At 39.9% G+C, this 27877-nt stretch overlaps 1 protein-coding gene across 4 annotated transcripts in view; it reads right to left on the bottom strand.

The window, feature by feature from the left end:
* Window positions 1–27877, bottom strand: part of KLHL32 (kelch like family member 32) — a 255100-nt gene that overhangs the window by 170002 nt on the left and 57221 nt on the right. For 2 of the 4 annotated variants that reach the window (XM_058307167.2, XM_058307169.1), the window contains 2 exons: window positions 22397–22481; window positions 4263–4443 (listed from right to left, as the gene is read on the bottom strand). In XM_058307167.2, the coding sequence (XP_058163150.1) occupies window positions 4263–4443; window positions 22397–22419 (204 nt within the window). In that variant the 5' untranslated portion in view covers window positions 22420–22481. Of the gene's footprint in view, window positions 1–4262; window positions 4444–22396; window positions 22485–27877 lie in introns of all 4 variants that reach the window. The other 2 variants (XM_058307168.1, XM_058307170.2) reach the window with 1 other exon arrangement.

Here is a 27877-nt window from a genome sequence, read left to right as displayed (position 1 = left end):
ATGAATAACCCAACAAACATGAATTAGAATAGCAACCACTTAGAATAGCAACCACTATTCGCCAGGCACTGAGAGAAACAATGATAAACAGTTCAATACAGCCCCTAACCCGGTATTCCAACCTACATCTGACTTCTCACCTTGTCCCTTTCTTCACTCCACCACTGCTTTACATTCTTAAAAGTCATGGATTTGATTCAGTTAGCATTTCACTAATGCCATGTTGCGCACACAGCACTGGAATTTGGCCAAATTTATACTTAACAGCAAAAACTTGGCTGAAGAATGTGTTTATACTTAGAAAAAAATGTTGGTACTTTTTTCAAAAGTCACAGTACTTTGTGTTCAGCTGTGCCTTATTCATTTTTTCATGCAGGAAAGGTTCATATTAACATCAAGACCAATGTAAAGGAGCAGTTTTACATCAAAGCGTGGACCTTCTCACTCCTGCTGTACCACATTTCCTGAGTCAGAACAATTACTTTAGCTTCAAAATAATCTACCAGTTAAAGAGAGTATAGAGTATAAAAACCTAATTTATATCTAAAATACCTAATTAACCTGAACAAATCACAGTAGAAAGAAAAATCCATGAATAATTTGCATATTTTTATATACAGGACTATTAAGAGTTTAAATATATATGAAACCCTTAAAATGAGAAGACATTTCTTCATTTATTGAGCAACACAACAACATAAGTGTTGGGAGAGACACAAAATTATTAGGACAGGATCCCCTATCATGTGTTTTCACACTGGTAGAGCAGAAGCGACAAGGCAGACGTATAAAATGCGAGTTTAGGATATGTGGGTTTTGGAAGACAATGCCCCATGGGTTTTTTGCATTTCTGCTTGAATTGTGAGTGAAGCCCTGACTGTACTTCGTCCTAGCTCCCTTTTCAGGGATGTTTCTATAGTAAACAACCTTGGAAGACAGAACTAGTGTGTTCCTCCAGAGCAAAGGTCAGGTTTACTTACAATCCCAAAAGATAGAAGTTTCCCTCTTGAGCAAAGGGCAGCCAGATTTACTGCCCATTATAAAAGATTCGAATTCCCAAGTGCTGTGTTCTTTTCCTGTAACACAACTCACTGTTACAGGTGTCACCTGGCCCTCTTTGTGTCACCCTGAGGGAGCTGGGGTTCAGGGAGTAGGTTGAAAATGCTAAGACTCTTCTACTGCAACTGTCCTTCGTCTCTGACCTAGGAGTTTTGTGCCTTCTACCAGCATCCATCAAACTGTGGCAACCAGTATTTGACAATTCTTGACAGTGTTAGGATGGAAAATGGCCACAAGTTATTTCCCTTCCTTGTATCTGTACACTTTGGTACTACCATCCCACGATGGCTCACTGACTCTGGGCTTGGCCATGTGATTTGTTTGGCCTAGGACATTAATAAATGTGATAAGCACAAGATTAAAAAGCACCTGTGCATTGAGGCATGCCCTTTGCTCTTCTTAGACTCAAAGCACAACCCTGTGAAGCAGCCCAGGTTAGCCTGCTGGTTAATGAGAAACACATCGTTCCGTTCCCCAACACACCAGCCAACAGCCTCCCCACCAATCATCAGACACGTGAACAAGGCCCACTTAAATCATCCAGCCTTCAGCCAAACTTCCAGCTAACTACTGGAGCAAGGGTGAATCCAGCATAGATCAGCTGAGCTGGCCACAATAGAAGAATCCAGGTTCTTAAGTTTTATGATGGTTTGTTATTCAACAAAAGTTAACCAAAGGGAAGCAGACTTGGCCCAACGGATAGGGCGGCCACCTACCAATGGGAGGTCCACGGTTCAAACCCCGGCCTCCTTGGCCCATTTGGAGCTGGCCCATGTGCAGTGCTGATGCACGCAAGAAGTGCCCTGGCACACAGGTGTGTTCCCCGAGTGGGGGAGCCCCACGCGCAGGGAGTGCGCCCTGTAGGGAGAGCCACCCAGCACGAAAGAGAGTTCAGCGTGCACAGGAGTGGCAGCCGCACACTCGGAGAGCTGACACAGCAGGATGAAGCGTCAAGAACAGATGCAGATTTCTGGTGCCGCTGACAACAATACAACAGAAGCAGACCCGCAGGAACGCACAGCGAATGGACAGTGAGAGGAGACAACTGGGGTGGGGGGGGGAAGGGGAGAGAAATTTAAAAAAAAAAAAAAAAAATCTAAAAAAATAAATAAAAAAAAAATTAACCAAAGATACAGAATGCAAGGCAAAAATTCTTCTGCAGCATAATATCTCAACTATAAGCTCCACGAGGTTCAGTCTATGCCTGGTTAAATATTTTAATTCCAGCACTTAGCACAGTGGTTAGGAAGTGTTAAGTACCAACTGTGTCAAATTTGTTTTGCTTTTTCCATCTGAACGATCATTACACAGGTCACTTATTTTTTGTCTCACAAGCAGGACATGAGATTGAAGGAAATGTGTATGAATCTATCAGCAGGCCACACAACTTAATATTGATGTATTAAAATCAGCTCTTAATATCTGGCAGAACTTAGGCAAGTTATGCAAACATATTGCACTTTAGTTTCCTCATCTGCAAAATGGGAATAATAAAGCTTTCTTCACAGGCTTTATAACATAGGTATTATGAGGAGGCATGACTGGCCAGATCATAAGGGGCACTGTGGTGGAAGACATAAAACAGGCGGTAGCAAGAAGCACTGTTACATGCCAATAAGTGAAATGGTCTCGTGCATGTTCTCTCCCTCGCTCACATACACACATACACAAAAATCAAACCATTTCCAAAAATTTAATGCAAAAGCCAGCAGGCAGAGACCTAAGAGAAGCTAAGCACCAAAAAGGTTATATTGTGATCAACAAGAACACTCATATTATATAATGTGCACACAAGCTGAAGTATTTTCTTATTTCAAAAGCCCTCTGAATAAGAGAACCTTTCTAGAAGATCAATACCTGACAATGTGAGGGTGTATAAAGTGCATCATATTAAATGGAACTAAAAGGTCACTTTACAGAAACTCTGCTTTCATCTCAGTTCAGAATTTCTTTTTATTTTAGAAACACATTTCAAGAAATTACCTCTTTTTCCCCCATATTACTAGGTTTTATCACATCAAAAACACTATTTTTAAAAGGACCTTTATGATTTGGCATCTTTGCAAATTCTTTATACTGCTACTTGGTTACTGAATGCAATTGATATTGTCTCAAACATCAAAGACAAGATTATTATTGGAAATGTCCAAGTTCAACCAACTCATTGCCCAATGGGCCAAAGTTGGTTTCTGTATAATTGAGGCTTTGGGAAAGGAATACTAAAAAAGTCACAGTTAAATTTATATACTGATTTATAAGATTGTAGGCTATTATATTTCCTAATAACATAATTACTAGTTAGTTGAAATAACACTGAAAGGGAAATTAAGAATTAAAATAGACATTCGGAATTTAGTATCTCAAATTTTGGCTGATAATTATCAAGGAACTTTCTTTTTATATTCATATAAGCAGGAGAACAGCATGGTGGTTTAGAGTCAGACTTTAATTCCAGATCTGTCATTTATGAACTACATGCCTTCTGGCAAGTTAACTTCGGATACGCAGTTTCCTTCTTTATAAAATTATTTTAATACTTTATGTTTCTGTATAATGGGTTGTTGTGAGGACTAAATGAAATATACAGTACTTTGTCCACCATCTGAAACAAAAGGCATTTAATTAGCCATAGCCATAATGTATATGGCCATCTTTTTTAAAAAGTCATATGACCACATATCATTAGCCATTGGGAAATCAAACTCCAAAGTTCTACTGAGGAAAACAACATTATGACTTTTTCAGCTGTGCAGACACCCATGTGTTCAAACACACAGGTCCATCAGACCAATTGTTAGAAAATCTTATGTAAACAGCATGCTTAGAAAATAAATTAGAAATACATGTATTTGGGGCACTTTATTTTATCAAATTATTTTACAGATTTTTCTTCTGATCCCATACCCAGAAATATTCCACACCCCTATTATGGAGCCCTGTAACACCACATTTTCTTATAGTAGTAAGGTGTCAAATGCCCCTTGGCTCAGATGCCAAGGAAAGGTCTGCAGCCCAGAGGGGATTCCAGCAGAGCCCCAAATCTTATTCTGTCCAAGAAAGGAGACCAGACCTCAACATTCAACCCAGGAGCCCACCATCAAATTGGCTGATGGTTGAGCAACAGTTCAGGAAAAATTGTTATTCTTGTTTACTGACATCTTAGAAGAAAAGGGGGAAAGGGGTGGGAAGCAACTTTGACTTACCCGGAAATAGTCGCTGCATGCTGCTAGGACTGCTTTGTGAGCATGGAATTTCTGTTCCTCAGCTATCAGGGTGACATCGCAGAGGATGCCATCGCTTCTCTGCTGATTCAGAGCTGCTAGAACGCTATCGTTGTGAGATTCGGAGTGGCAGAGCCTCTGGCCTGTCAGCATTTCCTGAATACTGCAAAGGAGAGCAATCAAGTCAACAATCTTCCTTCCACCAGCCCTGGTTGCCCCAATGCTCCCTCACTTCTTCAACATGGGTGTAGGAAATGTGATTCCCACACACCATCTCCTTGCAGTGAAGTATGACTTTCCCATTCCTCCGTTCTCTCTAGTCTTTTGCTCTCCTTTTCTCTGATTCTTTCTACCCCTCATACCTGCAGCATATCTACCCTAGCAGTGTGTCTTTCTGAATTTATGTTTCTCATACCTGCAGCATATCTACCCTAGCAGTGTGTCTTTCTGAATTTATGTTTCTCATACCTGCAGCATATCTACCCTAGCAGTGTGTCTTTCTGAATTTATGTTTCTGTGTGCCTCCATTGGTGTCTGTAGAACTGTGAGCCTGCTTGTAGGCCCCTGCCCCTCAGTGTGAGTACAGCTCAGTGCAAAGCTTTCTCAGGGTGTGTGTCTGTAAGTGCGTGTGTGTCTCCCTCCTCTAACACCCCCCTTTAACTCCGATTCCTTCTCCAGTTTTTATTACCTGAATGGGTTTAATACAAGCTTGTAACTGATCACGGCCATACCACTCATCCCTCAAAGAATCCACTAGCAATGGATGATTCACCAGAGAAACACAAAGTTACCATGCCTCCCACAAGGACACATATTCCATTAATGAACTTCAAAAACTGAGCAAATGTTGGTCAGGAAAAAAACAAAACCAACCAAACCAAACCAAAAAAAAAAAAAAAATGGCTGTCAGTGACTATTCTATGTAAAAGGTAACTGAACCAAAAAAGATTAAGTCTAGGAAATTACACATCACAAGAATATCAAAGGAAGTGCCACTATAAATGAAAAACTCTAAAATTGAAAGTAAAACATCTGTTTTATCAGTTTTCACTGTCTACGTGTTATCAATGCACTAGATTTGTGAATGAATACACAATTTTATTTTTTGTTCCCTTCTGTGAAATGGCTAAACTTAAACATCTTCCTTCTCTATTCCCTTTCTAAAACATTTATCTTTATGTCCTTTTGAAATTCCTAAAACATACAAGTTAATGTCATAAATACAAAATACAAAAATTTTTGACAGCTACAGACAATTCCAGCTTAGTGAAAATCTCCATGGAGTCCCAAGGTCTTCAAACTGGCCTAGCCGAGCTAGTAATAAGGTTCCCAGAATGAGAATGCAAACCATCAGGTGGCAGAATACTCTGGCCTCCTGCTAGCCCCCAGACTCTCCTCAAAGCTGAATAAAGGCACCATAAGAATGATTAACCATTGTCTCTCTTGTCTAGGCCATTCCTGCATCCAACCCTCCCTTCCTGGTGTGAGACTGCTGCTCCGGGAGCCGAGAGATGCCACCAGCCCAGTCTGCAAGGTCAATTTCTTTGACAGAGCTCTGCCCGGCCTTTGGCATCATCGGTTGGCTGGTAAAGTATCTTAAAAATAACTAAATGCTTTCCATGAAATGTCAGAGGGTAGTCAGTAAACTTCTCTGGACATTTTTGACTTAGGAGCAACAAAATGTCAGAACTATGGAAAGAAAAGAAAAACAAAGCTTGATAGGAGGGGATACTATAGAAAGTCTCTTGGGAAGATGGGAGGGTTATTTTCAGTTCAAAGGTAACAATGAGTTTTGAAATGGTTACTGTCATTGAATATTTATCTAGTATTTCTAGCTATAAGTACACTAAAAATCAGCAATTAAAAACCCTACTGAGAAGCATAGTTTTTCTACAAATTTCAATGCAAAGTCTAGAATGAAGATTAACTAGCATAGATCAATTTTTTTTAAATGAGGACAGAATAGTAGTAGAAATAACAGCTAAGTAAAGCTTTAAGATAGCCTTTGAAGTCTTTCCCCCAAAGGTAACATTTTCCTATATTTAACAGACATAGGGTTTACTACAATTCATAAATATACTTGCTGGTTCACAATTATTGATTCATTTCGTCCTCATAGCAGCCCTATGAGGCAGGTTCTTTCAACATCTCTGTTTTACAGATAAGAAAATGGAAGGGTCAAAAGCAGGCATTTTGAGAAACATACCACCAAGAACACAGTTAGGCAATGCCATCTCCTGCTTAAAAAAAAAAAACAAAAAAAAAACCAGGAGATGAGACTTCAGGGAAGATGGAAGATAAGAGAGACATATGACTCATTTCTCTCCCAGAAAAATAGCTAGAGGACAGGCAGAAATGGCCAGGAAAAAATATTCTAGGGCTTAGAATACCAGGCGAAGGCTGGAGACCAACCAGAAGAGAGAGGGACAAAAGAAAAAGAATCGACAGGAAAACAGTAAGTAAAAGCTGCAGCTGCAGGTGCCCATCTCCTCATACCTCGAGCAGAGAGCTTTGAGCCCTGCTGCTTCTGGTCAGCAGCGACAGACAGAGGGGTCCCCAACAGTCTACTTCCCCAAAAGGAGAGAGAGGCATGCAGCCTGCGCCTGATGCAGCTTCTGGCCACATCTGGTCTGCGGTGTCCAGGCCAGGTGGGGTTATGGCATTGTTTGCCCTGGGGACTGAAGAAATCCAACCCTCTCATCCCCCCACCCCCGGCCTTACTGACCAGTTCTGGTTGTTGAGGATGCAGAAGGGAGTAGAATATTTAAACCCGGGAAAAGGGTGGGAGTTATGGGCAAAGGGAAGAAAATAGCTTCTGAGAAAGTCTGATTTGTGAGGTTCTGAAAAGCCCCAAGGCAGATCCTCTGTCGCTTTGTTCCAGTCAGGGTGAAGGGAACTCATTCCAACCAGGGTTTAAGCTGAGACGTCTGCTGAAAAGCGCCACCTTCTGGCAGGCTAAGGAAAGGCAGGCAAGGGGGGAAAAGTAAATAAATAAAAGAGGCTTTTTCTGGCCTTTATAGTCTCCCTCTCAAGGCCCTTGGAAGCAGTCTGCAACCCATTACTGGGACCATGGCCTGGATTTGAGCAACTAAACAAGGACAATCCTAAAGAGCTAGAACAAGTTGAACCAAGAATCAAAGAACAACAGTTAACACACCTCCCGCCACTAAATCCCTCAAGAGAGAGAACTTGAGCAGAGTTAACTCACTATCATAATCAGATGACTAGACATCAAAAAATTACAAGCCATACCAAGAAAACGGAAGATTTGGCTCAAGCAAAGGAATACATCAAAGCCTCAGATGAAACACAGGAATTCAGATACTAAACAACAAAGTTCATACAAATCTCCTAAATCAAATCAATGAGTTGAAAGACAATATGGCTAAAGAGATAAAAGATATCAAGATGACACTGGGTGAGTACAAAGAAGAATTTGAAAACTTGAACAGAAAAGTAACAGCTTATGGGAATGAAAGACAAAAATAGGTGTGATTAAAAACACATTTGAGGCATATGACAGCAGACTCAAAATCCATAGAAGAATTAGTGATGTTGAAGGTAAAACAACTGAAATTAAAGAGATAAGGAGAAAGGAAAGAATGGAAAAAAACTGAGCCGTGGCTCAGGGAGTTAAATGAGAACATGAAACATAACGACATGCATGTCATGCAAGGTCTGGAAGGAGAAGAGAAAAGGGGCAGAAGAATATTTGAGAAAATAGGTAATTTCCCAACTCCTATGAAAGAAATTAATATATATGCCCAAGAAGTTCAGTGTACTCCGATCAGATAAATTCGAATAGAGCTCTTCCAAGACACATACTACATAGAATGTCAAATGCCAAAGATAAACAGGAAATTCTGAAAGCAACAAGGCAGAAGCATATCATTACATACAAGGGATGCCCAGTGAGAGTTACTGTGGAGTTCTCCTCAGAAACCATGGAGATGAGAAGACAGTGGTATGATAAAATTAGGATACTGACAGAGAAAAATTTTCAACCAAGAATTCTTTATGCAGCATAATGTGTTCTTCAGATATAAAGGTGCATTTAAAATATTCGCAAATAAACTGAGTTTGTAAAAAAAAAAAAATGAATCCAGCTTTGCAAGCAGCACTAAAGGGACCCCTACAGTCTGAAAAGAAAAGACAGGAGAGAGGTTTGGAGGAGAATGTAGAAGGAAATACTATCGGAAAGGACAAACAAAAGGGTAAAATGACAGACAAAAATAAGGTTTGACATATGAAAGCCAAACAATAAAACATTTTCAATAATAACTCCCCAATCAAAAAGGCTGACAGAATGGATTAAAAAACATGAGCCATCCATATGCTATCTACAAAAGATTCACCTTAGATCTAGGGATACAAATAGACTAAAAATAGATAAAGATATTCCATGCAAACAGTAGCCAAAAGAGAACAGGAGTAGCTATATTAACATCAGACAAAATAGAACTTTAAATGTAAAAATGATATGAGAAGCAGAAGGCCATTATATTTTAATAAAAGGGACAATACACCAGAAAACAGTAATAGTCCAATATCTATGCAGCTAACCAGGGTGTCCCAAAATACATGAGGCAAACTCTGGCAAAACTGAAGGGGGAAATACACACCTCTCAAATAATAGCTGGAGATTTCAACATATCAGTCACATCAATAGATAGAACTAGAAAGAAGCTCAAAACAGAAACAGAATTGAACAATATGATGAATGAGCTAAACATAACGTATACACAGAACACTGCACTCCAGCTCAGTGGGATATACATTCTTCTCTAGTGCTCATGGATCTTTCTCCAAGATAGACCACATTTTGGGTTACAATATAGCTCTCAATGAATTTAAGAAGACTGAAATTATACACAGGACCTTCTCTGATCATAACAGAATGTAGCTGGAAATCAATAATAGATGGGAAAGGGAGCAATTTACAAGTATGTATGGCTAAACAACACACTCCTGAATAACCAGCAGGTCAAAGAAGAAATTGCAAGAGAAATTAGTAGATATCTTGAAACAAATGAAAACAAGACTACAATTTATCAAAATTTATGGGATACAGCAAATGCAGTGCCAAGAGGGAAATTTATAGCCCTAAATACCTATATATATATTTTAAAAAGGGCTAAAATTAAAAACCTCACTGAACACCTGGAAGAAGTAGAAAAAGAACAGCAAAACAATCCCAAAGCAAGCAGAACGAAATAAAGATTAGAGCAGAAATAAATGAAATTGAAAACAAAAAACAATAGAGAAAAAAACAAAACAAAAGCTGGTTCTTTGAAAAGATGATTGTATTAGTTAGCCAAAGGGGTGCTGATGCAAAATACCAGAAATTGGTTCATTTTTATAAAGGGTATTTATTTGGGGTAGCAGCTTACAGATACAACCCCATAAAGCATAAGTTACTTCCCTCACCAAAGTCTATTTCCACATTTTGGAGCAAGATGGCCACCAATATCTGTGAGGGTTTAGGTTTCCTGGATTCCTCTGGGCTCAGCTCCTCTGTTTTCTCCACAAGGTCAGCTGTAGACTATCAGAGCCATGTCTCTGTCTTTGTCGCTCTTCCTGGGGTTTCTGCCATGTCTAAAAAGCCATCTCTATTCCTCTGTGTTCTTCTCACTCAGGTCCTTTCTTCCTGGGGTTTCCTTCTCTTTCCTCTGTGTGCTGAATTCCTGGGGCTCCAGCTTCCTGGGACTCCAGCTTAAGACTTCAGCATCAAACTCCAACATCAGAAACTCTCAGCTCTGTCCTTTGCCATACCCTAATGATGTGGCGCAATCGAAGCCCCAATCATAAACATGCCCAGGTACAGACCAGATTACAAACATAATCCAATATCTAATAGGGATTCATAAGTATATCAAACTGGTACAATGATTAACAAAGAAAAAAGAAAAGATGCAAATAAATAAAACCAGAAATGAAAGGGGGGATGTTATGACTGAATTTACAAAAATAAAGAGAATCATAAGAGGATATTATAAATATGCCAAATTAGACAATCTAGATGAAATGGACAAATTCCTAGAAATGCACTAATGTTAGCATAAGCATGGCTATTTCCAATAGAAAGGTCCACCCAATCTAGCACTATAAAGGAGAATATTTCTCTCAGTGAGAAGGTGATTTATCATGAGTGCACAAGCAAGGAACTGGGGGAATCATCCCAAAACCAGTTTCAAGAGAATGCGAGTTGGGAGTTTTCATTTGCAGGGAAAGAAAAAAAAAAAGTGAAGGCTATATGACACAGTTTTTGCCAGGTCAGCAAAGATGCAGAATTTCTTCAAAGGTCTTGTAATGAGTAACAGGAAACACTTCTTAGTTTTCTTTTCCAAGCGTGTCAGCCTTATCCTTGCTATTCTAATTTGAGTGATTAATCAGTCACAGCTGAGAGTTAGATATTGATGTACAGGATCCTATGTTCAGGGTTTCCATAACTCTTTTTTCTGGTGACCACTCCAGTATGTCTGGCCTTCAGTCCTTAGGGGGATGTCACTGATTTACTGAGTCACAGGGTGTTCCCCAATGCCATCTGCTCTGGTTTTAAAACAAGATATTGTCTTATTCCTGAGAAGTTCTGGTTAATGTCTTAAGTACAAGATGCTAACAAGCTCTTGAGGAAAGATTAATGAACAGCCAGCTCAGCTACTTTTAGGTCAGGGTATTAGAGATTTTATATTTCCTTATGTGGTGAAAATTCTTAATACACAATTTTCCCACTGTCACAAACAACCTACATTAACTCTACAAGAAATACAGGCCCTCAATAAACCAATCACAAGAAAAGAGATTCATCAGTCATCAAAATTCTCCCAAGAAAGAAAAGTCCAGGACCAGATGGCTTCACAGGTGAATTCTACCAAGCAGTTCCAGAAGAATTCACACCAATCCTGTTGGAACTCTTCCAAGAAATTGAAGAGGGAAGTTCACTCAACACATTTTATGAAGCCAACATTACTCTAATACCAAAGCCAGATAAAGATACTACAAAAATCAGAAAATTACAGACCAATCTCTCTAATTCTCAATAAGATACTTGCAAATAGAATCCAACAGTATATCAAAAGAATAATACACCATGACCAAGTGGGATTTATTCCTGTTATACAAGGACGGTTCCACATAGTAAATCAATTAACATAATATACCACATTAACAAATTGAAGGAAAAAAAAAAAAAACATGATCATCTCAATTGACACAGAAAAGGCATTTTTCAAAACTCAGCATCCTTCCTTGATAAAAACATTTCAAAAACTAGTGTATTAGTCTGCCAAAGAAGTGCCAATGCAAAGTACCAGAAGGCTTTTGGCTTTTATAACAGGTATTTATTTGGAGGTAAAAGCTTACAATTCCAAGGCCAAATCAAGACACCAACAGAGATGCTTTATCATCAAAGTCAGCTACTTTTGACCCCGGTGCATTGCCACATGGTGAAGCAAGATGGCTGCCCATCTCTGTGAGGTGTCAGCCTTTGCATCAGAGTGCCCTGCCTGACTCAGCTGCTCTGCTTTCAACCTGATTTCAGCTGCAAGCTGGCATAGGGCTTGTCTCTTAGTGCTTCCTCTCTCTCCTGGCATAGGGCTTATTTCTTTTGGCTGTTTTGTCTCTTCCTGATTTCAGTTGTAAGCTATTAGGTAAAGTGACTCATCTCTATCTGGGGCCTCAGCTGTTTGAGCCTTCTCCTTTCTGTCACATGGCAGGATCAAAAATGACAGTCTATCTTCTGAGTATGCTCTAAATCAGCATCTACTCTATGGTGCTGTTTCTCCTACAGCCAGGATTCATGGGTCCATGGTGGAAATGGGAGTGGCACCACTCAGTATTACCTCCCGTGATCCACTAGGAAAATTTGCTTTCTGTCCCTGCAAACTTAAGCTCTCTGTTGATCTACAGGTCTTAGTTCCAAAAGGAGGAGTGCTTCCACCAGGGAACACAACAATGATTCCAATGAATTGGAAGTTTAAATTGCCACCTGGCACTTTGGGCTCCTCGTGCTTCTGAATCAACAGGCAAAGAGAATTACTGTACTAGCTGGGGTGACTGATCCTGACTATCAAGGAGACATAGGACTGCACGTACACAATGGGGGTAAAGAAGAGTTTGCCTGGAACACAGATCCCCTAGGGTGTCTCTTAATAGCACAATGCGCCCTGGGATTAAATTCAATGGAAAATTGAAACAACCCAAACCAGACAGGACTAACAATGGCCCAGAACCTGCAGGAATGAAAGACTGGGTCACCCTCCAGGCAGAGAACCACGGGAAGCTGAATTGCCTGCTGGGGTAAACGGAACATGGAATGTGTAGCGGAAGAGGGTAGTGATAAACACAAATTTAAACCACATAACCAGTTACAGAAATGAGGACTGTAATGGTCATAAATATTTGTTTTAAGTATGTTTGTATATATACATAAAATGAATATGTTTTTCTTCTCTAACCTTTCCCCTTATTGTATGACAAAAGTTGTGTTTCATGTGTAGTATTTAAGGATGTCAAGTTTACGAGTGAACATTACCCAAGGACATGTACCCTATTCTGGATGGATTCAGTGCATTTCCATTTGTACACAGGACAGTTGAAGTTGAGTAGTGTTAGTTTCTAAATAAAAACATATATTTCTGCCTAAGTATGGTTCATGGTGATGATAGCTGCCAATTTGACAAAGGTGGACTGTAGTGGTTAGGCTAATGTGTCAACTTGGTCAGGTAATGGTGCCCAGTTGTTTGGTCAAATGTGCACTGGGTTCATTGTAATACAAGGGTATTACACATCAGTGAGTTAGACCATAATCATCAGTGAGTTGATTGTATAGATGACTGGTTACACCTACAATCAACTGAGGAGATTCAATCAGTTGAAGCCTTTAAAAGGAAGCGATTTCAGTATTTAAGAAGAGAATTCCTATCTGTACTTCAGACAGACAGCTTTTCCTGGGGATACTTATCAAGGACCTTCATTGGAGCCCCCAGTTTGCAGCCTGCCCTATGGAATTTGGACTTGGTACCCCAGGTATGGTCACATGAGACAATTTTATAAAATCTCATACTATTTACAGATATCTCCTGTCAGTTCTGCTTCCCTAGAGAACCCTGACTAAAACAGATAGGAATTGAAATAAAGTTCCTCAAATATAATAAAGGGCATAAATGAGAAACCCACAGTCAATGTTTTACTCAATGGGGAAAGGTCGAAAGTTTTCCCTCTAAGATTGGGAACAAGACAAGGACACTGTCAGCGCTGTTATTAAAAAAGTCAGAGCAATTAGACAAGAAAATTTTTAAAAAAATAAAAGGCATCCAAATAGGAAAAGAAGTAGCAAAACTCTATTCGTTGATGAAATAATCTTATATTTAGAAAATTCTGAAATATTTATGACAAAGCTACTTGAATTAATAAACGAGTTCAGCAAAGTGGCAGGATACAGGATCAACATGCAAAAGTCAGTAATGTTTCTATACACTAGTACTGAACAATCCAAGGAGGAAATCAGGAAAGTATTCCATTCATAATAGCAGCAACAAAAACACTCAAATATCACTAATTCACTCAATTGAGAAAGAAAAGTCTCTTCAACACATGATACTGGGAAAACTAGATGTCCACAGTCAAAAGAATGATAGTGAACCCCTATCTCACACCATATAAAAAACCAACTCAAAATATATCAAAGGCCTAAGTACAAACCAGAGCTGTAACACTCCTTGAAGAAAACATAGGGAAGCATTCTTCAGATACTTTTGTTAGCAATGGTTTCTTAGACATTACATGAAAAGCACAAGCAACAAAATAGAGATAAATAAGACGTCATCGATATTAAAAACTTTTGGGGAAGCAGATGTGGCTCAACCAATTGGGCTCCCATCTACCATATGGGAGCTCTAGGGTCCGATACATTACTGGTTTGCACCGAGAAACCAAAAAATTCGTGTAACTCACTTTATTGCCACATTTGCTTTATTGTGAACCTGCCGTACCTCTAACGTATGCCTGTAGTACTGGCATTTACAGTTACCCATCATTATCCTTGCTGGCGATCTTTATTTCTTCATGTGGGTTTGATCTATTGCCTTTTGCTCATTCCTTTGAACCTGCAGAACTCCTTTTAGCATTTCTTGTAGGGCTGGTCTAGGGATGATGAATCAGCTTTTGTTTATCTGGAAATGACTTAATCCTGCCCTCATTTTTGAAAGAAAGTTTTGTGAAATATAGAATTCCCAGTTGGTAATTTTTCGCTTTCAGCACTTTAAATATGTCTTACCACTTTCCTCCTTCCCTTTGTGGTTTCTGATGAGAAATCGGCACATAATCTTATTGAGTCTCCCTTGTATGCAGCACACTGCTTCTCTCTTGCAGCTTTCAGAATTCTATCTTCGGCGTTTGACAGTTTGGTTATAATATGACCTATACAAATTCATTATATTTGGAGTTCGTTGTGCATCTTGGATATGTACAAGCATGGCTTTCATTATGTTTGGAGAGGTTTCAGCTATTATTTTGTTGTATAGTATCTGTCCCTCTCTTTCTTTCTGCTCCTTCTGGGATTCCCACAATGTATTTGTTGGTACACTTGATGGTATCCCACAGGTTCCTCAGGCTCTGTTTAGTTTTCTTTATTCTTCTTTCTGCTCCTCAGACTGGTTGATTTCATTTTCACTGATTCTTTCTCTACCAGTTCCAGTCTGCTGTTGAACCCCTCTAGGGAATTTTTGTTAATATGGTCTTCAGCTCTCTTTGGTTCCTTTTAATAATTCCCACCCCTTTACTGATATTCCCTTTGTGTGTTTGGTTGATTATTTTCCTGATCTCCTTATAGTTCTTTGCCCATATTTTTCTTTAGCTCTCTGAGCTTATTTAGGATCATCTAAAAAAAATTCTTTGTCTTGAATGTCCCAGATTCTGATCCTCCTCATTGATGATTTCTAATGCTATAATCTTCTCCTTTGCCTGGGCCATTGCTTTTCTTTGTATGTTTTGTAACCTTTTGTTGAAACCTGGCCATTTTGATATTTTAGCATGTTGCACTGGAATTTAGACTCTGAGGTGACTGTTCCTTAAGCTTGTCTCCAGCTAGTGGTACGACAGAGTGTTCCTTGAATGCTGGAAGCTAACAACAACAAAAAATTCCTGTTCTTTGCAGATTGTTTCATGCAAGTGCTTTCCTTCACAGTTTTTCGATACAATGAATTTAGAGAATAGATCAAGGCCACAGTTTTAGGGCTGCCCTGATCCTTTCTGTGCATGTATCTTGTCTTGGGCATACACACGTAGCCCCCAGAATTCCCTCGTTTATATGAAGACAAAATACCCTCTTCCCTAGGAAAGTTCCCTCGAGATCCCCGGCACTGCCCTAAATGTCCTACAGCCAGCAATCCCTTGCCCTAGGCAGCCACTAGACTGCTCTCCCACAGCATCCTGTAAGAAGGCTCCTTCTACGGGCAGGGCAAGTTCTTGGGCAGCGAGTACCCCAGGCAGCCAACAGACAGCTTGGACGAGACACACATGCTCCTGCAACTGGGACCATGAATCCTCACCAGGAGCATAGACTGGATCCAGGCCAAGCAGGTAAATGTGGGGAGGGCCGGCCAGGGCACAGGGAGATCCTCCCGCTTTTAAGCAGTCTTTTTCTTGGTTCAATGCTTGTCCTTTACTGCAATCCTGTTTTCTGGAGCTTTGAGAAAAATGTATCTACCAGTTCTTGCTGGTTGTTCAGAGTTTCTGCAGGGAAATGGAACCCTGAATCTTCTCACTTGGCTATTGTGACTGGGGCAGGCCTCATAATTTCTTTTCTCCACTTTTATATCACCTCAAATGCTAAGTTAATATATTTTGAAATTTCATTTATAATGGAACATATGAATATATTAAAATACTTGCCTTAAAATGATCCCTTATTCATTTTCCAGTTATAGTCCCATAATTCACATCCTTATTGAGTCAGTACTTGAATTTCAGACATCTATTGATAGCAAATAAATCTTGCCAGGGAAAGTGCAACTGTAAACTGAAACTTGGCAAAGAATAAAGGGCTCAGTTCTGAAACAATTCTGATGCTGCACAATTTCACAGGATCATTCAGCTGGGCTTGAAATATTCAAGCTTAAAGAAAACAACATGCTAAATATTTAAGACAAACACTTGGCACAAGATCCCAAATATTTGGAAACCAATATGTTAGGAGTCCTTAAAAGCAGAAACAAATATTCTGACATTTGGCAAGAAATAAAGGCTATAAATCAACAAGTGATTGTGTTCTGAAAGTTACTTCCCACACAACTCTCAGATTTAAATCTGCAAAAGACCTCGATCCTGTAAACCTAAGGCACACGTGGCCATGGAACACAGCTGGGAGACAACAGGCTCAATTTATGAAGTCAATAATCATAAGTGCAGTAGGATATGAATCAAAGATTATAATGAAACCATGTCTAAATTAAGATGAGGAACAGATATGTGCTTGCCAACAGCTCCCTTGGCATCTATAACTTAAATCAACTTAGCAAACTAAACCACACAACTTAGAGCAATGCCTCTCTATTCTTTGGGAAAAAAGCATGTTCCTAAAGCTTCATAAATTACTGGAAAAGACAGAGCAGGAGCTATACTTCTTGAGGGAATACAGGTTTGAGTGTCATCCTAAAATTGGGAAGGGTCTTCCATACATGCAGCATGGCGACCTCAGAATTCACAGGTGAGTGCAGACAGTCACCTGGCTTCCCCAAGGCAACTCCAATACCCTCTACTCTGAGAGCTCCTCTAGAGCTGGACTAGTCAGCACAACCATTAGCTACATGTGGCCACTGAGCACCGGAAATGTGGCTAATGCAAACTGAGACCTGCTCTAAGTGTAAATTGTAACTGGATTTCTGAGACATGGTATGAGAAGAACGTAAAACCTCATTTTTGTATTGATTACGGTTTGGAACCAATATTTTGGCTATATTGGGTTAAAGTATCTTGTTAAAATTAACTTCACCTGTTTCGTTTTACACTTTTAATGTGGCTACTACAGAATTTTAAGTTTTACATTATACTTCTATTAGACAGCTCTGGTCTACAAGTTCCCAGGGGGATGCATCTCTCTATTTCTTTCCACCTGAACCCTATAAGGGCTTCAGGCATCCCAGTCAAACCATCCTTGAGAGCAGCTGTGCCTCAAGCTCACAGGGCCCAGCCTCCGCCTCTGGAAACAGTGGGAAGCCCCAGACTGCTGAGCAGCCAGATCGCTTTCCAGTGAGGCAAGGGGAGCCGCCATTTGATCCTGTCAGTACCCAGGAACAGAGAGAAAAATAAATGAGGTCTCAGAGAACAGGACTATTCATGACTTCAAGCCTTTACCTTCCATAGCTGATCGCAAAAACTAATACCACAGAGAATGATGTTTGTAACACCGTAAGCCCTACTCACAGCAAAGCACTGTTTTAGTACTACTCACTAAAGTTTGCATTTATAGAGTAACTATGTTTGATCACATGAAAACCAGTGTCTCATTTCCATAGAATAAATTTTTGCTGAGTTCACTTTGTTTTTAAGACGTAAATTCCAAAATGGCTTTGTAGTTTTAAGCATCTACATTTTAAATCTAAAAACTCAAGTCAATTTTTATGCCAATGCTTTCCTAACCAATAAATATGCTAGTAGTTTTCAAGTAAGGTTACCAATAATGTATTATATACAAGTATATATATATATATATGATCTCTATTTCTTAAATATACTACTTTATGCCAGAAAGAAGGAGACTCCAAAAAATATGATGGTAATAAAATTATGCCTGATTATTCCTGTTCAGTCTATTAATGAACTATCGAAAGAGTACCCTAATCACTTTCAATAATGTCATTGAGAGATTTTTATACAAACTAAATAATGATTAAAATGGCTATTTAAGTTGTGAAGCTATTAAAAGACTAAGAGCTTGATTTTATTTTTGTTGAATACAATAAATACTTTTAAATAAATGCCAACAATAGCAAAGGTCAAAATAAAGAGCAATATGCTTGGTGAAAGATTAGTAATGAAGGATATACAAAAAGTAATTTAATTATAAATGATTCATTTTGTGTCATTCCATCCTTCACCCTTTCACTCAAATATTTATTCAGCCTGTGCCAGATATTGTGCTAGGTAGGCATTGAAAATAAAATGGTGAACAAACTAGACTTAGTAGCAACCCTCACGGAACATTCAATTTAGCATGTCAGTTGTACAATTAAATAATTTGGCTTCCCTGAAGAAGAAAAGGTTGAATTTAGGATTGAAAGATAAGAACAAGTCACCCTGGTAAAACAGAGAGGGAAGAGTTTTCCAGGCAAGGGAACAGAAAGTGGCACAATCTTGTGTTTGGAGGGAGCATGGCCTCTACAGATGTCTATGGAATGTTAATGGCTGGAACCCTGAGAAAAAGGGATAGCACAGAACTGGTAGACCAGAGCAGTGGAATCCACTCATAAAGACTTCTGGGCCAGGTTATCCTACGGGCAATGGGAAAATCACAGAAAAGGTCACTCCAGCTACAGGACCAAGAGCAGACAGGGAGACTGGGACAGACTGGAGCATACCAGACCTGAACTGTAGATGTAGTTGAGGCGAGTAATGGACTTGTGCCCTGAACTAGCGCTGGAGGACAGAGTTTCAGATTGGTTAATGAGTTTGAAAGCCATTTCAGAGGGAAAATGTACAGGCCTTGGTGATGGCTAAGATGTGAAACAGAAGAGAGGGCAGTCCCCAGGAAGACTCCCAGGATTCTGGCTTATAACTTGATATTCCCTGAGACAGTGGAAGATGATCAGGATTTCCCAATTGGTCTCAAGTTGCCTCTGAGTTGTCCTTAAGATATCCAAGAGTAGATGTCAAATATGAAGTCTGATCCAGGGATCTGGAGCTCAGAAAGAGGTCTTGGCTAGAGATGCAAATCTGTGACTCATCTGCATAGAAGTAGTAAAACAAAACAAAACAAAACAAAAACCAGAAACACAGCTCTCAAGAGCCTCTCAACTGAGAGGTAATCAACACTCAAGTTTGCTGAGAAGAAAGACGAGATTCGGAGCACAGAAGCAGGGTAGGTCGGGCTTAGCTGTGAGAAAGAACAGCTGCTTTTTGAATACAGGACGGAGGGAGTAAGTTGACCCAAAGCACACACTAATACTTTGGGCACTGTTTGGTTTGTTGACTCTTAAGTTTTAGTGGCTGCACTCAACCACGTGATAATGTAGGCATGGAAATATGGTTTATCTGGGCTGGGATTCCGCCCAGCCTCAAAAATACAAAGAGCAAGAGAAATTAAGGATTTAGCAAGAACAACGCTGAAATGATGACCCATAGAATCTAAATAGAATAAGAGGAGAAACAAGGAAAGAACTGATGAACTGAAAAAAAAAATAACAGGACCAGTGGATGTTGCATTGAGATCAAAGTGGGATAGGTGAGTCAGCAAGATGGAAGAAGTGTTAAGAGTGAGTGATGTGGGAAGCGGACTTGGCCCAATGACAGGACATCCACCTACCAAGTGGGAGGTCCGCAATTCAAACCCCAGGCCTCCTTGACCTGTGTGGAGCTGGCCCATGCACAGTGCTGATGCACCCAAGGAGTGCTGTGCCACGCAGGGGTGTCCCCCGCGTAGGGGAACCCCATGCACAAGGAGTGCACTCCATAAGGAGAGCTGCCCAGTGCCAAAGAAAATGCAGCCTACCCAAGAATGGCGCCACATACACGGAGAGCTGACACAGCAAGATGACTCAACCAAAACAGACACAGATTCCCGGTGCCGCCGGTAAGGATAGAAGCAGTCACAGAAGAACACACAGTAAATGGACACAGAGCGCAGACAACTGGGTGGGGGGAGGAGAAGGAGAGAGAAATAAATAAAAAATAAATCTTTTTTTAAAAAAGAATGAGTGATGTGGGAAGCAGATATGGCTTAAACAGTTGAGCTGGAGAGCTGGGGTGGTGAGCTGATGCAAGAGGACGCAGTGAGATGACTGAACCAAGAGACATAGCAAGGAAACACAATGAGACTCAAAACAAACAGGGAACAGAGGTGGTTCAAGCCATTAGGCTCCTCCCTCCAACATGAGCCCTGGGTTCAGTTTCTGGTGCCTCCTAAAAAGATGACTAGCAGACACAGAGCACTCAACAGACAGAGAGAGCAGAGAGTGAGTGCAAATGAGGGGAGTCAGGGAGAAAGAAATAAGTCTTAAAAAAAAAATAGAGTAATTGATGTAGTGATTTTAGAAATAGAGCAACTACCTGGGATGACAAGGTCCAAGGTGTGACAACAGGTGTAAGTGTTTTAGTGGAGGGGTAAGGTGGATTTGTGGAGAGGATACGAAAGCCAAGATGTTGGACATATCCTCCACATGGACACTGTGAGTGCTGAGAGGTTGTTTACAATAAGGAGGACAATGGTAAGCCAGGTGCCAAAGTGTTTGGGAAGGAGAAGGAGGTGACAGAGCTGGAGGGCAAAACCTTCAGAAGAATATGTTTTTCTTATCACTGCTCTTTCTAAACAGTTTGAAGAGAAATGATCTTGGCAGCCTGAGGACTTATTTCACTTATTGAGGTGGTGGTAGACCAGATGCCATGGTCTCCAGCATCTGTATTGTCTGGACAGAACTAGAACAGGGACTCTCAGCCTTGGCACTACTGACACTTGGGGCCAAATCATTGTGTTGTGGGGATTGTCCTGTGCATTGTAGGATGTTCAGCGGCATCAGGACTGGCCACTATTCACTAATTCTAGTAGCATCCCCACCCCAGTTGTGACAACCAGAAGTGTCACAGATACTGCTCAATGACCCCTTTGGGGAGAAATCATCCCCGTTGAGAATGACAGACTCACACAAGGAGTGTAAAGGTGCTACACCTGTTGTGTCAATGCCACCATTCCTAAACACTTTTTTTTTCCGTCATCTCTAACAGCTTCAGAGCCACAGAGGAAAGCCAGTCTGGTTATTTAATGGGCATACCCAATTCTAAAAAAAAAAAAAAAAAAAAGATGCATTCCCCAGGTTTATTGCCTCTCCTATTCTTGGCTCTGAATATCTTTAACTGTTTTCACAAAACAAACTCACCCTCCAGGGATGATGCTGAGGATATTCACACCTGTGCCCTACATTCTCTCTCTGGATGTCTCTCAATTTTGGAAATGTGCCAAGATACCCCCTACTTCAGGGTACTGCCCAGGTCATCCCATCCTTCCGATTCTGTTTATGGAACACTTCCCCAGGAAGGTCTTTCCTCACTGAATCTACCCTGCACTTTTCCTTCAAATTACTCTTCACAATTACATTCACATTGGCATTGGTATGGCTTGTTTAATGAATGTTTCCCCACAAAGAATATATGCTTTATGAGGGGAGGGACCTATCTGTATTATTCACTGCTGTATCCCTAGCACCAAGCAGGAATGCTTGGCTCATTTAATATCTATTAAATTATGAGAAGAAACATTATGAGCATTTTGAGAGTAAGTGTTATACTCCCCAATGTGATTGGTTTAAAAGGGAGAAGGGACAGAGAGAGTATAAAAACAATGTAAACTATAATCCATGCTGCGTAGTAGTGCTCCAAACTGTATTCATCAAATGCAATGAATGTGCCACACTGATGAAAGAGGTTGTTGATGTGGGAGGAGTGGGGGGTGAGGAGTGGGATATATGGGAACCTCTTATATTTTTTAATGTGACATTTTGTGTGCTCTATATTTTTTTTAAAAACAAAAGATAATAAATAAATAAAAGGGATAAGAGTTATATATATGTATAGTTTTTTAAATTCACTTTTTAATCATGTACCTTTATAGTAGTATACCTTTTTTAGAGGGAAGGCAGCAGCCTAAATAAGTGACATCATTCACAGAATCATGAAATATATCTAGGTTTGACCAGGACTACGTCACAGCATTGAGCCCTCATGTTACCACACTAAATTGACAAAAGCTCTGACTGATTTTTTAATTCATTCAAACATGCTTTAAGGCCCTGCTCTGTACTCTGTCTTAGAATAAATGCAACATGACTACATCAGGACTTTCAGTGTCCTGAGATGCAGTGAGACTATTTCAGGACTCTCTACACCAAGCGAGGACATATCCTACATACCTGAGGCAGCGTTCAGACGGCATTCTCCAGTTGGGTTCTCAGGGGTCTCAGACTTAGAAGTTTGCAGAGGAATCGGCAAGCATTCCTGCTGGATTAAAAAAAAAAAAAAAAGGAAAGACACATTGAGCTAAATGCAACAAAGCATACTCTGGACCTTCATGAAGCTAATGTTTTTAGAATCCCAAGGAGGAACCTTGAAGAGTTTTATATTTGAGATATAACATTCTGACTCAATGCTCTTTAACAAGTAACACTTCTGAATGTTTTTAAGTTTGTAGGCTTTCTCAGATCCTTTGGAACTTCAAAGACTAGGAAGTAGGATGAGTTTGAGATTCAACAATAGCAATAGCTAACTAGAGATTGAAGTAAAAATTAAAACAGATGGCAAAAGAGAAAAATTAAGATTTGTTGAAATAAATCTTATAAAGGGCTAAGCCACAAAATACAAGGTAACTTGCTCTTTACAAAGATTTTACATTCCTTGAAACGTGAATATAGTGAAATTAAAGTCAAGTATCCTTTTGGCTAAGTATCTATAGAAAGATGATTTTCTATTCAAGGAGCAGACATCTGACAATTAGACTGAGAAGAACAGGATGAAAGTAATTAGGAAATGGAAAACAGATTCTTATGTCAGGATTAGCATAATTGGAAATACATAATAGGATGAAGTTGTTAGCCTTGATATTGCTCTTTGGCTATATTTTCATTTAACTCCATCCCCCTACTTTGTTTTTAATCATTGATGTAACTCTAAACAGAAAAATGAGTTATTTGAATAGTCTGGGACCTGGTCCATGACTGCACTTTCTAACTCTTGTTAGAGAATCTAGCTCTTATTTTTTAAAATACAGCCAAATAGCAATATTAATTACAGTCTGAATAAAATAAACAGACTCCCTTCTGTATCAATTTTATTTTAGAACAGATAACTTGGGGTAAAAATGCTTATCAAAGAAATGTTTTTAAAAAGTGACTATTTCTGCCATCTTGCATAAAAGATTATGATTTGCAACCTGACTAAAATATAGTTTTTGCTAAACTGTATGTAAACAATCAATTGTGATTGTATAATAGAAAGTATGGTAGTTCCTGCAGACATCATAGTTTGCTTAAGTACCCTACTGTTATTAAACATTAGATTCTTATATTTTATAAAATTAAGTTATTGTTTTAAAATTACTGAAAATAGGATGTCCATATTTTATTTCTAAGTTTTTACAAACCTAAATAATCTGTGTCATTTTCAGTTGATCCTTTATAACTGAGCAGTACAGTCTGTCAGATTAATTCAAAGCATTGTTTAGTTAGCTAAGAGACTTGCTTAGCAACCTATTACTGCTATATCTTTTCAGAATCTAGGTTATAAACTCCAGGCTCTTGCCTAATACAAACACCAACAGAGATAGACACTTGAGCTTTAATATCAAAGAATATTAACACAGAGAGAAGAAAATTCCTAATATTTCTGAAAATCCAGTGTTTTTGAAACATTCACCAATAGGCAAATGGAGAACAAGTGTTCTAAAGTCAAAATAACCTGAAGTTAAAGGACACATCTAACTTGATATGTTGACATTTCAACCATAATTAAAAGTCATAAGAAATTAAATTCCCTTCTATAGAAGCGTATTTAGAAACCAACTCACTAAATTAGCTCTCTTCCAAAGTTCTTATAATCTGCTCATTGTACAAAGTGAAAAAAATACCACTTTAAAAATGGGTTAAACTGAAGACATAATCGCATTTAGCACAATCCCTAAGAGTAGTGCTTCCAAAAGTGCTGTATGCTTTTGGAAGCAAAGCAAGTAGCTCCTGTCCTATGAATTCAGAGTGATCACCTTCAAGGTCCGTTTCAGCAATGACTATCTACAACTTTGATCCCATGAGCACCATAGGACCAGATTATCCTATGAACCAGACATAGCCCCCCACATCATGATTTCCAGACCACAAAGCTAACATACTCTCCTCCACTAAATCAGCCTTTCTAATCACCTGAGCAAAGCCACTGGCTTCCACTTGGGGCAGAATGCTCCACCCAGCCCTGCCTTACTTTAGAGATCAGAACTGAGGTCTGAAGTCTGTACCCATCCCATGAGTTTCCCTAACCAGGTCCCACATGTGCATCCCCTTAGGTTGTTGGCATCCATCGTTTAGCCAAGGTCAAATGAAGCCCATCAGCCTGATGCCACCATCAAGGCTGTATATCTAAGGCAAAACGGGGATGTGTCTTGCCCAAGGATACCCCAAAGTTTTCCTTCACACATTCTTACAATTAAAAAAAAAAAGACATTTTTCACTTATTCATACAATAGATATCGAAGGACTATTTTATACCAGAGCTGGGTCCCTAAATTACAGAATACATTAGTTCCTCTGCATATAATAACAGGAGTTTAAAATGCTGTTTGACCTAATGTAAGGGGGAAATGGAAAGGAGAAATGAGTTTATATGGCTATGAGTCTCTAAAAAAGAGTCTGGAGGTTGTCAGAAGGATTGCTCTTATGCACACCTGAGCAGAGTCTCAGAGACAGATAAAGTAGATACAACCCCAGTTATTGGTTCTTTTGAGGGCTAAAGAGACCCACAGGTTCTATGGTCATGGCAGATGGGGTTCACTGCCATGTCAGTTGGCCCTTCTTTGGAGCTGGTGTTTCCGTGTGATGGAGCTGGACACAGATGGGATCTCTTTTCACAAGACTTTCATGCTACTTGACTGGAATTGTAGTTGGTACTGGGGTTTAAGATATATCTAGGGGATTTGAATCTCTGGACTGACAATATGATAGCCAGGCCCTGAGCCTCAACAGACTTCAACTCCTACACTCTGATTTATTGGACTTACCCCACTCAGCTAACATGGAGTTGAAGAAGGTCAACCACCACACCATGGAGCCTAGAGTGCCTACAACTGAAAGCAGGAGGATTGCATCCAGTATCCATGTGGAATCTAAGCCTCCTCTTGACATAGATGTGCAATGTACACAACCAATCCAAGGTCCACAGAGAAAATGTGGCATTGGTGTGGGAAAAGTGGCCATGGTGGCTGCTGGGTGCGGGAAATGGGAAGAAGAGATGAGATGTGGAGGCGTTTTCAGGACTTGGAGTTGTCCTGGGTGGTGCTTCAGGGACAATTACCGGACATTGTAGATCCTCCCAGGGCCCACTGGATGGAACGTGGGAGAGTATGGGCTATGATGTGGACCATTGACCATGAGGTGCAGCGATGCCCAGAGATATACTTACCAAATGCAATGGATGTGTCATGATGATGGGAGAGAGTGTTGTTGTGGGGGGAGTGGTGGGGTGGGGGCGGTGGGATTGAATGGGACCTCATATTTTTTTAATGTAATATTTTTAAAAAATGAATAAAAAAATTAAAAAAAAAAAAGAATACATTAGTTCCTGCTTTCAGAGCTTACAGTGGGACACGATGGAGAGCAAGGGGTGGCTTGAAAGTATTTTAGCCCTCATCTTCATTAATCTCTCTCAAAGCGATGCCAAATAAGCCTGTAACCCCAAGCATATGGTGCTCTAGTATGCAAACACAGGTTCAAGGCCAGTTCCCGGCCCCTCCCTTTAGCCAAAAAGCTGTCCTTAAGCCTCATTCTGCTCATTGCCAGTGCCTATATAGTTAATTTTTAAATTACAACTATGACAGGTGTCATGGAAGAAAAGTACAAGGTGACCTGAGCATGGTTAACCTCAGCTGAAAAATAGTAGCATGACTCATAGGATTAAATGAATTGAAATTCTTCCATTAGCGTCTGCCACATGCTAAGGGCAGCTACCATTGTTGCTATATCATTATTATATAACAGGGGGACCTGACCCCTTCTGTGTGGCCTTCCTTGAGGACCTGGCTTCTCAGTTGATCTCTGAAAGATGATTCTACATTACCTGGGTGAAAGGGGGAGCAGTGTTGGGGGGCATTCTGGGCAAAGATCCTAAGGCAGAAAGAAGTAGGGTATATTAGAGGCCAGATCATACAAAGGGGTTAAGAAAGGTGGTTTTTATCCTAAAAGCAGTGGGAGTCCACTGAAGATTTTAAAGCAAGAAAGTACAAAATGAGGTTTAAAGACCACTCTGACTATGGTCTAGAGATTGCTGACAAAGCTCCCAGAGCTCCTGGGGTCAAAGAAACAAAAGTTGGTCTCCTACTGGTCACCCCATTCATATAAGGGTAATCGCCAGTCCACACAATCTACCTCTCTCCAACATCAAAACTTCTCTGACTTCTTGTCTGGGGTTGGCATCTATTTTCTGTCAATAAGCAATGTCCTGACCAATAGCTCCCAGTACTTTCCTCCTGGGTCTTGCATATGGCAGGTACTAACTCAGTGGTTGGTTGAGACTGAATTTCCTGTTCAAATGGGCTTAACTCTCCCATCAGTAGTTGGTAAGTTAGTGGTGGTAGGTACCTCAGGAGATAGTTTAAAATAGGGAAAAAGAAAGTCCATGAATCAGGGTTGACCGGTCACCGGACTCTGGCTGGTCTCACATGGCTATTATATATGGATATAATAGTGATGTGGGCCTGCCAGGTCTTCCACAAGGTTCTGTTCATTCCAGGTACCTCCCAACGCCAGGCCTTAGTTGCTTGGTCTAAGTCTGGGCCTAACCTGGGCCAAAGTCTTTCTCTGGGATTTGGAAGTACCAGCCTCCATATCGGTTGGGCTAGTCATTTAAAACACACCACAAATACACACACACAACCAAACAAAAGAAACAAGAACTGCCAGAGGTAGCTGCTTTTATACTGAGCCTATCTTTAAATTTGATATTTATTTTGACAGTACATTAGAATATTTCTTAATCACTGAATTTTTTGATGCCTCACTCACCTCTTCCTAGACTCAACTCTGTTTTCTTTCTTGTACATTAGGAAACCAAGAGCATCCTTATGCAGGGAAAGAAATAAAAGCAGCAGAGAAAAAATTGGAGGTGGGAGATGGAAAGGAGACTGTGAGAATTTCTCACACATTCCTGCCAGTTAGGTCATGAAACACCCTGAATCTTTATGACAAAATCCTTGCTTTGTGTAAGTTAACTCAACTGGGAGATAAGAATCCTGAGAAATTGAATTAGGGTTCTGTAAAATATTTTGTTTGGGGAAAAAGAGGTTCTGCTTCTTTAAAAAAAAAAAAATGTACTCTCATTTATTATGAGCTTATCTGAGAACGGAATCATTTAAACTTTAAATATTGCTTCTATGGGACAATACTCTCTAAGAACTTCCCAGAAGACATAGGTTTAGATAACTACAGTGCATATTTGTGACATTTAATGCTATTCCCTCTACCTTAGGTATTCTTAACCTTTTTTGTTCCACGGACCCTTTTGCCAATCGGGTAAAAACCATGGACCCCTTACTAAGTCCACACTATATTGTGTATTATTTAATAAATACATCACACTTGCACCAACACGTCCTCACAAGAATAACATTTTTTTGAATTTGAATTCAAGCTCATGGA

The sequence above is a fragment of the Dasypus novemcinctus genome, chromosome 11 (genome assembly GCF_030445035.2).
Source record: "Dasypus novemcinctus isolate mDasNov1 chromosome 11, mDasNov1.1.hap2, whole genome shotgun sequence".
Lineage (NCBI taxonomy): Eukaryota > Metazoa > Chordata > Mammalia > Cingulata > Dasypodidae > Dasypus > Dasypus novemcinctus.
The sequence above is the reverse complement of the archived record's forward strand: the minus strand, read 5'-3'. Positions and strand labels throughout refer to the sequence as shown.